General features: G+C 40.0%; 2 protein-coding genes across 2 annotated transcripts; both read left to right on the top strand.

The window, feature by feature from the left end:
• The first annotated feature begins 4,333 nt into the window (after window positions 1-4,333).
• On the top strand, window positions 4,334-5,809 carry LOC110800244 (uncharacterized). The gene has a single exon (XM_022005546.1). It carries the CDS (start codon window positions 4,334-4,336, stop codon window positions 5,807-5,809), a length of 1,476 nt encoding a protein of 491 aa, XP_021861238.1.
• Window positions 5,810-5,956: 147 nt separating this feature from the next.
• On the top strand, window positions 5,957-7,540 carry LOC110800243 (uncharacterized). Its single transcript, XM_022005545.1, has one exon. It carries the CDS (start codon window positions 5,957-5,959, stop codon window positions 7,538-7,540), a length of 1,584 nt encoding a protein of 527 aa, XP_021861237.1.
• The last annotated feature ends 6,158 nt before the right edge of the window (window positions 7,541-13,698 follow it).

The following is a 13,698-nucleotide window of genomic DNA, read 5'->3' as shown; positions in this document are numbered from 1 at the left end:
GACGCACCCTTGAGAGGTGCGTCACGGTTCTCTGAAAACTAACCACTTTGACTTTGCTATTTCTCCATTTTATTTAACGAATCTCAATTATGGGACAGGGTACGTTCTGTTCGATTTATGGATCGATTGCGACAGAACGCGTGAACAGTTTCGCAGCGAGAGGCTTAGGCTAAGGGTTGGAGTCAATACTCAGAATATAATTGTGTGTTGTTGTGTGTTCCTTTTACGTCGAATTTAGGGGTCTATTTATAGGGAATAGTTCGTGGAAAGATAGAATTGCAGAGTTCTAATCCATAAAGAATTAGGAAAAAACACGTACCTAGGTATTTTCAGCGCCCAGGCCTGGGCGCCGAAGATTTCGGCGCCCAGAGCCAGGCGTTAAAAATAGGGTCTGGGCTGTTTTCTTTAGTCAGATTCGGATTCCTGAAATCCGTAGAGTTTGAGACTTAACCGAGTCTTTTAGCGCGTATCAATTTTATGACGGAATGCGTCTGGGCCCGTTACGAACTCTAGGCTCGTTAGGATTTCAATTAATACGTAACTCTTATTTCCGAATCATATTAGGAATAGGATTCTCGCAGTTTTCTATCTCATTTAGGATTTATGTTGGAATGCAACACCTAATTCTGACAGGTTTCTATCTTTTATGATTTGCCACTTTTAGAAGCTACCTTTTACGGCAGTTACTATTTTTAGCAGGTTTCCATAAATAGCAGGTTTCGGGTGAAATGAAAAGGGGAATTGAGATTCGTTTATTTTATAGGAGATGCGTTGTCAAGTGGAGATTTACGTTTTCATCATCGAACCTTTCCCTTGCGGGAATGGGGACAAAAGTAGGTGTCTACAGTTAGCCCCCACTTTGACTGAGTCTTGGAGTAAGACGATGGTCAAAGTATTAGACGGAGTGCGTCACACAAGCCATGGTGTATTGTGACCTATTTTGCGAGGGTCTCACGAGCCCCCGAGTGATAACATTTGACTTAAGGGTCATCACTTAAAGTGTCGACATATCCCTCACGTGTCATTGGGATTTGTCAACTGATAGTATAGAAACTTCCTCACTTTGTCATTGGAAGGATCTAAAGGTGCGTAGAAACTCTCTCACTTTTTCATTGGGAGTAGCTACAGAGTTTTTCGAAATCAAAGCTGTAAAGTGTAATTGGGCCTGACCAAGCCCAATCACGAGGTAAAATGTTTTTTAAAGATTCTCATTTTCAGGGCTAGCTAAACGAGAAAACCCCCTTGTTTTATAGGACGTAAAACGAAGGAAAATCCAGCACCCTTGTTTTTATAGGACGTAAAACGAAGGAAAATCCAGCACCCTTGTTTTTATAGGACGTAAAACGAAGGAAAATCCAACAAAAGTTATCGCTGCAGCGACTAAGGACCTGCGCGGTTTTAATGGCGCAGACCCCGCCGGCTAAAGATGGCGAGCCTGTCCGCTAAGGGTGGACATCCCGTCCGATAGAAGTGGACGAATCTGTTTTTGAAATTTGAAAATAAGGACCTACGCGGTTTGTGGCGTAGACCCCGCCGGCTAAAGATGGCGAACCTTGTCCGCTAAGGGTGGACACCCCGTCCGATAGAAGTGGACGAATCTATTTTGAAATTTGTTTTCCTTTTTTGAAAATAAGGACCTACGCGGTTTGTGACGTAGACCCCGCCGGCTGAAGATGGCGAGCCTGTCTTAATTTTGAAGACTTTATTTTTTTCGAAAACTGAGGACCTGCGCGGATAGTGACGCAGACCCCGCCCGCTGAGGGTGGGCGAGCCCTGTCCGCTGAGGGTGGACGTCCCTGAATTCGTTTTCTTTTCGATTTGGGAACTCGCGCGGTTTGTGACACGATCTTGCCGACTGAAGATGGGCAAGTTCCTATTTCTTTGGTTCTTTGTGATTTCTTTTGATAATTTCTTTTTATTAATTCTTGCAAGAGCGAATTCTTTTGAGGGGTGCTCGAATTTAGTTGTAACCTGGACGTGGGCTGACAACGTGTTCAGACGGATCTTTGTCTTGCGACCGTCCGCTTTCGTGATTTCACTAGAGGAAAAATGCTTATAGGATGCCCATCAAAGGTTGCCCTTAAACAACAAGAGCAACTTTTGATGGTTAAAAAAAAAAAATTAATTGAATAATATTTCCCTCCAATTTGAAAACAAGCGCAACTTAACCTAAACCTTCATTTCATTGCAGCAGTCACGTAGAGGACCGTACGTACCCATACTATCTTCTCCTTCTTCTTCTTCTTCTTCTTCTCTCCATCACCACCCACCATCACCACCATCACCACCGTCCGGCCGTTCTTCTTCGATGGCCTCCAACCGCCTCCAGATTCCTGCTGTTGTTCGCAGCCCCTTACCCTTGGCAGTGATGAATTGAATCTCGATTATCTTTACTCACCGGCGTCCTCCTCTGCGTCTTTCTTCACCGGCGTCCGGCATGCCCTCCTCTTCTCTTTCTTTTCCGGCGACTCACCACGCAATTCTCTTCACTCACGCAATTCTCTCCATTTTCGGCGGTTGATGTTCCTAGGTATGGTGTAATTGCATAATGTAGTTAAATTACTCTCTTATTTTCTCTGTTTTTGCTTGGTTTGTGTGAAAATGGTTTATCTATTTTGTTCTTGCGCTTGAGGTGACGAGTGGGACGAGTGAGGCAGGGGACGAGTGAGGCAGGGGACGAGTGTAATTTTCGGATGATGTAGGGGACGAGTGGGACGAGTGAGGCAGTGGTTGAGGTGGTTTAGTGGTGGGGGAGGCAGTGGCTTGAGGTGGTTTAGTGGTGGGGGAGGTGGTGGCTTGAGGTGACGAGTGGGACGAGTGAGGCAGGGGACGAGTGAGGCAGGGGACGAGTGAGGCAGTGGGACGAGTGTAATTTTCGGATGATGCAGGGGACGAGTGGGACGAGTGAGGCAGTGGTTGAGGTGGTTTAGTGGTGGGGGAGGCAGTGGCTTGAGGTGGTTTAGTGGTGGGGGAGGTGGTGGCTTGAGGTGGTTTAGTGGTGGTGGGAGGGAGGTAGAGCATAGGCATCGTGGCATAGCTAGACATCAATAACGTTGATATAATAACAAATAATAATAATAATAATAAATAATAATAATAATAACATTAATGATAATAACATTAATTATAATAATAATAATAATAATAATAATAATAATAATAACAATAACAATAACAACAATAATAATAATAATAATAATAATAATAATAAAAATAATTATAATAATAATAATAATAATAATAATAATAATAATAATAATAATAATAATAATAATAATAAAAAAAATAAATAAATAATTAGAAATACAAATAGAAGTAAAAATATAATTATAAATAAATAACGAAAACTAAAAACTAAACTAATTAAACTTTAAAATTTTATAAAAACGAAGAAAACAAATGAGTTATGAAAATAAGGCCTAAAATGTTTTTATTATCAAGAACACAATTCCTTATTTTTAATTTGTTGATCTCATCTATATGTATGCGGCCTAAAATCTTTTTATTATCAAGAACACAATTCACTTGTTTGTAATCTAATAGCTTTTTGCTCCTATGTGCAGGCTAGAGGCTTCCCCACCCTTTTCAGTAGAAAATTCAATTGTCGATTGGTTTTTAGGTGAGTTTTCCTCCCTTTACACTTTATTATCGAGCATTTATGCATATATGTTTACTGTTTACATTATTGGCTAGAAGTAAATGCATCATCATCATATGCCTAGATACCCGTTCAAGACTTACTCGTTAGGAGTAAGTCTTGAATAGTCCCCGGTTTGGGACTGTTCTTGGACGTCTAATCTCACTTAGGAAGTGAATGTATGTCTTCTTTTTGATTCTAAGGAATATACTGGCTCGTCGTTTCCCTATTTTGTTCTCTGGGTACATATGTAGGTAATAACTTACCTACATCGTGTACTTGGTGAACAGTAGGGAAATGCTGCCGGATTTTCCTTAGAATTGAATAGTTGACATGCATTCACTAGTGGGGTTAGACGTTCAAGGATGGGTTAGGTTGGAGTGATAAGGACCTTTGGAAGCATGCATTCATTCGATAAATCAACTTCTGTATGCATATGCTAAAGTGGTAGAGTTTTTGTTTTTCTATGCCAATTAAACGGGGGTTTTGGTTTGTTTAGAAGTTCCCGGAGATGGATCGTAGTTGGATGTATGGTAGACGTGACACAAAGGATTTCATGCATGGGGTTTCGGAGTTCTGTATGAGTGCTTTGCAACATCAAGCTAGTACGGGGGTCAAAGAGTTTTTTGTCCTTGTTCCGATTGTGAGAATGTGAACACGGTCAATAATGTTTTGGTGATTAGAGATCATGTATTTATGCGTGGTTTTAGACCTAATTACCATGTATGGGTTTATCATGGTAAAAGTGGAGTGTACGTAGGTAATTCTAGTAAGAATGTTGTGCATGAACAAGAAGAAGCTATCTATGTGGAAGAGGAAGCCGATTGTTTTGAGGATGACGATGAGGTTGAAAATAGTATTGATGATGATAATGATCGTGTGGAGGACATGTTACACGAGGTCGAGGATGAGGTTCGCGATCGTGTTTTTGAGTGCTTGTCTAAGGCGGCTGAAACGCCACTGTATCCTGGTTGTACAAAGTATAGCAAGCTTTCCGCTGTGTGCACACTCTACAATATCAAGACAAGCGGAGGCTGGACTGACATTAGTTTCACTGAGTTGTTGGTGGCGCTAAGTGATATGTTACCGGCTGGCAATGAACTTCCTAGGTCGAACTATTATGCCAAGAAGCTCATGTGTCCCTTTGGTTTAGAGTACAAGAAGATACATGCTTGTCCAAATGATTGCCTGCTATATCATAAGCAGTATGAGAATTTGGATAAGTGTCCACGCTGCGGAGTGTCGCGTTACAAACGCAAAGGGGTAAGCGAGGGTAAGAATGTGTACCCAGCTAAGGTGTTGTGGTATCTTCCCATAATACCGAGATTCAAGCGCCTGTTTTCGATAAAAAAGGATGCAAGGAATTTGAGGTGGCATGCAGATCCTGATCGAAGGAAGAAAGATGGTTTTCTTAGACATCCTGCTGATTCTACCCAGTGGAAGACTATTGACAAGCTTCATGACACTTTTGGTAAGGAACCTCGGAATTTGAGGCTTGGGTTATGTACGGATGGGATGAATCCATTTGGCACTCTTAGCTCCCAACATAGTACATGGCCAGTACTTTTAGTCATATATAATTTACCTCCTTGGTTGTGTATGAAACGCAAGTACATCATGTTGTCGCTTCTTATATCGGGGCCTAAACAACCGGGAAACGACATAGATGTCTACCTTGAACCTCTCGTTGATGATTTGAGAAAGATGTGGGATGAAGGGGTTTCCGTATTTGATGCACATGCAAATGAGACGTTTAGATTGCGTGCAATGCTTTTTTGCACCATCAATGACTTCCCTGCTTATGGTAACTTATCCGGGTACAAGAACAAAGGAAGGAAAGCATGCCCGACTTGTGAAGATGATACACAATCCAAATATATTTCTGAATGTCACAAATATGTGTTCTTGCGAACGCGAAGGCTTCTTAGACGTGATCATCCCTATCGTAAGATGAAGACAGTATTCGATGGGGATGTTGAGATGGATGTCGCCCGTAGAACGTTGACTGGTAAGGAAGTTTATAAGCGGGTCAAGGGTGTTGAAACGGTCTTCGGCAAGTCAGTGAAAGACAGGGGTACAACTGGATTATGGAAAAAAGAGTCCGTGTTCTGGAAACTTCCATATTGGAAAGATCTACCGGTTAGGCATTGTCTTGACGTCATGCATATCTAGAAAAATGTTTGTGAAGCAATTCTTGGGACACTTTTGAATATTCCGGGCAAGACAAAGGATACCAAGGGAGTGCGAGAATACTTTAAAAGTAAGGGGCTTCGTCCAGAGCTGTGGCCTCAGACTTCGGAAAATAATAGAAGGAAGGAAATGGAAACAGGGGGTGCCAAGACAAAAGGCAAAGGCAAAGGCAAAGGCAAAGGCAAAGGCAAAGAAAAGGGCAACGACAAAGGGAAGAAGAATACCCATTACTTGCCTCCGGCTTGTTACACATTGTCCAAAGTAGAAAAGCGGTTATTTTGTGAGTGCTTGTATGGTATTAAGGTTCCCTCGGGGTACTCATCGAACATGAAAAGATTTGTGTCTTTAAATGGCGAGTTGAAGTTGACAAGTATGAAATCTCACGATTGTCATGTCATGATGCAAACCTTCTTACCCATTGCAATTGTTGGGATATTGCCAAAGCATGTGAGACATACTATTACTAGTCTTTGTTCATTTTTCAATACGATATGTAGCAAAGTGCTTGATCCGTCAACACTCGATGAACTTCAGAACAAAGTAATCCAAACAATATGCGAATTTGAGATGTATTTTCCACCTTCGTTCTTTGACATAATGGTTCATTTAATTTACCATCTTGTTCGAGAAATTAAGTTGTGCGGTCCAGTGTTCTTGAGGTGGTGTTATCCTTTTGAGAGACACATGGTTGTTTTACAAGTTAAAGTGAGGAATCCTGCACAACCAGAAGGTAGTATGATTCAAGGCACCGTGGGTGAAGAAGTTGGAAATTTTGTGGCCGAGTATTTAGCAAAACTTGAACCGATTGGACTTCCTACATCCCGGCATGAGGGAAGACTAGAAGGCAAGGGTACAATTGGGTCAAAATTGATCTCACCTCCTACGCATAAGCTGTTACAAGCTCACTTATATGTGTTGCATCATATTCTAGCCGTCCACCCGTATTTGGTGACGCATAAGCAGGAATTGGCTAATGAATACCCTTGCAAAGGGGAAAGAGAATTGACGCAATTGCATAATAGAGAGTTCATTAAATGGTTCCAAGATAAGGTGATGGGTGAACTAGAAGTAGCTGGTAATACTGTTTGTGAAACTGTTCAGTATCTAACTCTTGGTCCTCAGGAAGCCGTGCAGTCATATCAGGGTTATGATGTCAATGGATACACATTTTGGACCGAGCGCCAAGATCAGAAGTCGTTGTCAGTGCAAAATAGTGGTGTCTCCCTTGTGGCGTCATCAAGAGAGTATGCTAGTGCTAAGGATAGATCTCCGGTTGATGCCGAGTTGTCTTACTATGGGCGAGTCCAAGATATATGGGAGCTTAAGTACGGAACAAAATTGACTGTTGGTCTGTTTTGGTGCAAGTGGGCTGATAATAATAAGAGGTGTGTAAAAAGGGATGATCCTTGTGGGTTCACTCTTGTAGACCTGGGTCGTTTGCGTGAGACTGATGAGCCATTTATACTTGTATCACAAGCTAAGCAAATATTTTATATAACCGACCCCGCCGATAAGAAGTGGTCAATTGTTGTACCGGGAAAGAGAAGCATCCTCGGTGTCGGTGATGTTGAGAATGAGGACGAGTATGATGCTTTTGATGATACACCTCCTTTCACCAATTTCGAAACTGAAGTGACAAACAATGTGGATAATGACACAAATTACATGCGTTCAGATCACACGGAAGGAATACTTGTTGATGATGAAATCTAGCAATGGTTAGAGGTATCAACTAAACAAGTCAAATTGGCACAACATCTAGCTTTTTAATTTAGTTCTTGTCACTGTGTGTTGGACCGTACTAACAGGCCACATGTTCAATTGGTCTACAGTACATGAATCAAGAAAACACAAGAGGCGACTTCAGACCAGCCTGAAGAAACAACCAACAAGGAGCAGTTGGTGGTGCAAGACTTGTGTATTGCGTTGGTGGTGCAAGACTTGTATATTGTGTACTGAAGAAAACCATATTGATGCAATGTACTTGTGTATTGTGTTGTGTTGAAATTTGTAACCTAAAGTTACTATATTGGGCGTAGTCACATTTTAGCTATTGGTAGTATGTATTGTACGTATTTGGTATTTTGGTATTTTGTATTGTACATATTTTGAGCCTGACTATTTGGGCTTCGGCCTCGTAGTCTTGCTTTGTTTTTAAGTTCATTTCTTTTAATATAAGTTTGACTATTTTCTCTTTGTGCTTATGTTTGAAATGTTTAGAATGTGGACTATATATATGTCATTTTGGGCCATATAAGTTTGTCATTTTGGGCCATAGATAACTTGAAATGAATCTTAGAAACATCTAAAAAAGGTTTAGGATTTGGGCTTAGGTTCATTTGTTTAGATTTGGGATCGAAAATGCCATTTTTGGCCATAAATGACCTATATCGACCCAAATGACCCATAAGCGTGCATAACGAACTTGAAATGAGTCTTATAATCATATAACTAATCATAGGAATCATTTTATATATTGTGATAATTATTATGCAAATTATGTATTTGTTTTGTGACGTGGTTTTGTTTCTTTAATTTCAGGTATAGCTTTATCATGGATGATAATGATGACCATAGTATGGATGAGCTGATGGATGATGACGATGACCGTAGTGAGGATGGGGATTATGATGCAGCGGTGGAGGAGGATAAAGGTGAGCCGGAAGATCGTGAACATGATGAATATTTACATAGAATTGATCAGTTTGAGGTTATGGCGGATAGGGCACCCCCAATTGAAAACCATCAACATGTGGTGGCAAATGAAGTTAGCACGAGTAAAAGTTTTAAAAAGCGTGTGAAGAGAAAGGGGAGAGGGCCAACAAAAGGACTTGGGGTGAGAGAAGAGATGTACTTGGAGTACAATCAATTCGATAACCCTTGTGGTAAGTGGCGCTGTAAGTATGCAACATTTATAGGCCTTTGTATGCGAGAGATTTCAATTTTGTTGAAATGGGAGGATGTACCCGTGGGCTTCAAGAAAACCTTGGGGGATGATACAATGGTAAGCCTAATTTTTAATTCTAGAAATTTATCTAATCGTGTACTTGATGTCCGAACTAGAGCATGCTAATAGTCCGAGCATAACTAGGGCATGCACAACTAATACGTCCGAACATAACAACGACATGATTAGCTGCTGAACAGATCAGAAACTGATCTGTTCAGCTGCAGATCAGCAGCAGCAGATCAGCTGCTGAACAGATCATTTTCTGATCTGTTCAGCAGCTGATCTGCTGCTGCTGATCTGCTGATGAACAGATCAGTTTCTAATCTGCACAGATGAACAGATCAGTTTCTGATATGCACAGTTGCAGATCAGCAGCAGCAGATCATCAACTGAACAGATCAGAAACTGATCAATTCAGCTGCAGATCAGCAGCAGCAGATCAGCAGCTGATCTGATCAGTTTCTGATATGTTCAGTTGATGATCTGCTGCTGCTGATCTGCAACTGTGTAGATCAGAAACTGATCTGTTCATCTGTGCTTGTTGACGTATAATTTTATTGAAGTTTTGCATCCTTCCTTTCCGTTTTCGCCACTGAGGCAGTTTTCGCCCTAGTGGGGCAGGTTCATAGGTGGAAGTGACATTCCATGATTTTGCATTATGTAAAATGAAGTTATAATTTGATAAAAGCCCCTTTTCGTGGTTAAGGATAAGAAATAGGTGCTCGAAAAGGTATTAAGCTTTTCCTTCTAGCACAAGGAATCCTCCCCTTCCCCCTGCAAGTTGTACATTCCTTTTTCCGGTCACCAATTCACCATATATATGCACGATATGAAGTGAAGACTGAATTTGTTTTTCTAGCTTCATATTATGTCTATCTTTATCATAGCTCATCCTTAATATGCTGATTCAACTGATGGATTCAATTGACGAGTATTTCTTAGTTTCCAATTGTTCTCTACAATATGTGTTTAAACTTACCTATACAATTCATAGCATACCATACCAAAATAAAGACAACAGAACATTTACCTATGTGGGATAAATAGGCTAATGGCCTTGTAATCTAATAGGGTCATAGGCAGATCAGCACAGATGAACATATCAGTTTCTGATCTGCACAGTTGCAGATCAGCAGCAGCAGATCAGCTGCTGAATAGATCAGAAACTGATCAGTTCAGCTGCTGATCTGCTGCTGCTGATCTGCAGCTGAACTGATCAGTTTCGGATCTGTTCAGTTGCAGATCAGCAGCATCAGATTAGCTGTTGAACAGATCAGAAACTGATTAGTTCAGCTGCTGATCTGCTGCTGCTGATCTGCAGCTGAACTGATCAGTTTCTGATCTATTCAGTTGATGATCTGCTGTTGCTGATCTGCAACTGTGCAGATCAGAAACTGATCAGTTCAGCTGCCAATCTGTTGCTGCTGATCTGCAGCTGAACTGATCAGTTTCTGATCTGTTCAGTTGATGATCTGCTGCTGCTGATCTGCAACGGTGCAGATCAGAAACTGATCAGTTCAGCTGCCGATCTGTTGCTGTTGATCTGCAGCTGAACTGATCAGTTTCTGATCTGTTCAAATATTAGATGTTATATTGATGTGTTTTAATGAAAAGGCTCGGGAATATATGCTCAGGACTATACATGTTAACTAACATTTCCATTTTTATTTGTTTGTGTAGAATCAATTCCATATTGAACCTTCCCTTGCTAAGAAGGACGTTTTTGAATCTGATCTACGTATGAGATTCAAAAATTTCAAAGCCAAGTTGGTGAGTGGCTGGATTTCTAAGACGAGAGAGAGAACCAAGGCAGAGAAAGGTGAAAATGAAGGAGAAAATGATGGTGAAAATGAAGGTGAAAAAGAAGGTGAAAAAGAAGGTGAAAAAGCGCCACCTATAAAGCTCCCTTTTGACATTTGGAAGCACATCACACCAGAGGAATGGGAGGCTTTTGTTGCACAAAAAACAACTCCACATGCAGTGGTAAATTTTCAAATAATCTACCTACGTACTTAATAAATTTATTGTTTACATTTTGCATTGAAGTTGACATGTATACTTTGTGGGAAAAGCGCAAAAAGTGATCTGATTCTGCAAAGAAGAAAAAACATAGTCATCGGCTAGGTCCCGGGACTTATGAAGAAAAGAGGAAGAGATGGAAAGAAAAAGGATTATACCCCAACAGTGGCAACACCCGTGCCAATGATTGGTGGTGTTCGATGCATAGTCTCGACAAAAACGGGAAATATATAATTGTTAATCCCGAAAAAAAAGAGGCTTGTGATAAACTAGTAAGTAAATGGAGTGATTTTCAATAATTTGAATATATATATATATATATATATATTATACATTTTGTCTACCTTTAGTGTTAATATAACAATCATTTTTTATATTGTTTTCGTAAAATAGGTTGAATATCAACAAGCATGTGCTGAAGGCAAGGTTTCTACATTTTTAAACAAGGATCCCTTGTACATGACTCTTGGACCTGACCCTCCCGGGCATCCAAGAGCTTTTGGAGGGGTACGTGTTGGCTTGAAAAAGGCGTATGGTGAAGAATATCGCAAGCCCACCAACTCAAAATCCATTGCTTCTTCAACAGCTTCAGATATTGCTTCGATGAGAGAAGAACTGAAGAAGGAGATACCTGAGGCAATCCTACAACAGATGGGCTTACAAAGCTTGGAGTTGCCCCGCCGTAGCCCTTTGGATTCATCAAGCCAACCAATTCTTGACCTTCAACCACCTACTGAAGGTCAAGAACCTACTGGAGTTCAACCACCTGCTAGAGTTCAACTGCCTACTGAAGGTCAAGAACCTACTGGAGTTCAACCACCCGCTAGAGTTCAACTGCCTACTGGAGTTCAACCAATGTTTGAATTAAAGGTGAGGTGAATTATAGAGTTTTAATTTAGTAATGTTCTTATATAAATTTTGGAGTTTTAATTCATTCAATAACGTGATGGCTATTTTTACTCGTGATGGTTGAATGTTAGGAGGAGACGCCTTGCGAACTACTACACCCGGGACAATCAAATGGCGATAAATTGTATGTGGTGGCCGATGCGAATGCACAACCACAAAGTGACCGGCCACTAGTCCACTTCAAGCAAGTCCCGAGTGGTTATTATGCGGTCAGCCCATACAATGTTCATGAAGACTATTTGGATTGGATACTTCCGGTGCCCAATGCTTTTCTCCATACTTTGGGCGATGCCTCCGGTTCTTATGTACTATGGCCATTTGCATGGGTGAAGTTTTCAGACGAGGTGCTTTGTGTTTCTAATTCCACGCCTTTCTATTTTGCATAACATTTCCTATATGTTTCGATAAACAAGTTTTTTCATAATCTCTTGGTTTTGTAAATTAACCTTGCAGATCATCAAGAAACTAAAAGCGCCACCAAAGACAGCTAAACCAAAGAAACCACCAACTCAAGCTAGCAAAGATGGTCAACGATCAATGGAGTTGATTGCAAAAGGAAGTTCACAAGGCAAGAGTCAAGACTACAAACTTAAATCATCGAAAGGTTCAGTTTCTCATGCAAATTTACTTGTGGAATCAGATGTCTTTGACTCTCTCAGTAAGCCGTGCAAATGGTTGCATAGTCTTGTTAGTGGGTTACCGGGTGATAATGCTATTGGAGTTGAGATGGACATGTCATTATTCCACTTTTTCGAGCATGGCATAGCATGGGTAACTAAAGACGATATATGTGAATTCCTTAAAGGTGATATGCTTAATATCTCAATGATACAAGTCTTCATGAGGTAATTAATATAGTTAGTTATGGTAATATATTTAATAAGGTAAATGGTGTGCCAAGTTTCGATTATTCTTATGTTTGCTTGTTCTTTAGGTCACTTCAGTTCAATGATTTTAGTTCGGATAGTCATATTGGGTGGTTGGATCCACAATCAATAAGTGGTGCTAGTTGCATGAACAATCGAGCCGAAGTCAATCAATATCTCGATGACGGTATCCGTCAATGCACAAAAGCTAAAAACAAGTTCATATTAGCCCCGTACTTTGAAGAGTATGCCTTTGCTTTAATATCTTTATTGTCCTACATTAGTGTCGATTCTAATGATATTTTGTGATTTTAGTGGCATATTATGGATTATTAAACCACTATTTTGTGATTGCAGCCTCCATTGGATGGTCCTTGTGATATGTGTTCCAAGCCACACAATTTATCAATTTGATTCTTGTCGTCGAGATCCATTACGATCCGTGTTGGTCAAGTCACTATTGAATAAGTACATTCCGTAAATTTTTTTGTTCATATCAAATAAAACTTGCAATCATATTTTACATTCAAGCATTTAATGTTAATTAACGTCCAATGAATTGTGGAATTGCAGAGTGTTGATGAAAATGAATGTCAAAAAAAGCGCAATTCCTCAATGGAAATCAATTAAGGTAAATAATAATTTGTTCACTACTTATTGTACGGCCAAAACAATTATATTTCCTATTAATTTATGTTCTCTTAAATCTAGTGCGCCCAACAAGAGGGTGGGGTCGAGTGTGGCTATTACGTGATGAAATTCATGCATGACATATTCAAAAGTTGCAAGGAAGTTCAAGATCTGGAAAAGGTACATAAAATAGTATATTTATGATGTATTATTAGGCTAGAAATTAGTTTAAAAAAACTATTCGCCTATAATTGGCATGAACCGTCAAAAATGTCATTTTGGGCCAAATATGACTTATCGTAATTGCCATGAAATCTGTCACTTAGTTTCTCTTATAACATTCATATGTTCTTCATTTTTCTTTGCGCTATCGGAATATTATTGATATCGGAATGCTTCTCATGTGACTTTTATGCGTTAATGTGTGTTGCAAGATACAACTAATGTTAATAACTCATTTGTAGCTCTAAAAATGAGCAAACGAGCAAAAATAATAT

Source organism: Spinacia oleracea, chromosome 6 (genome assembly GCF_020520425.1).
Source record: "Spinacia oleracea cultivar Varoflay chromosome 6, BTI_SOV_V1, whole genome shotgun sequence".
NCBI lineage: Eukaryota > Viridiplantae > Streptophyta > Magnoliopsida > Caryophyllales > Amaranthaceae > Spinacia > Spinacia oleracea.
The sequence above is the reverse complement of the archived record's forward strand: the minus strand, read 5'-3'. Positions and strand labels throughout refer to the sequence as shown.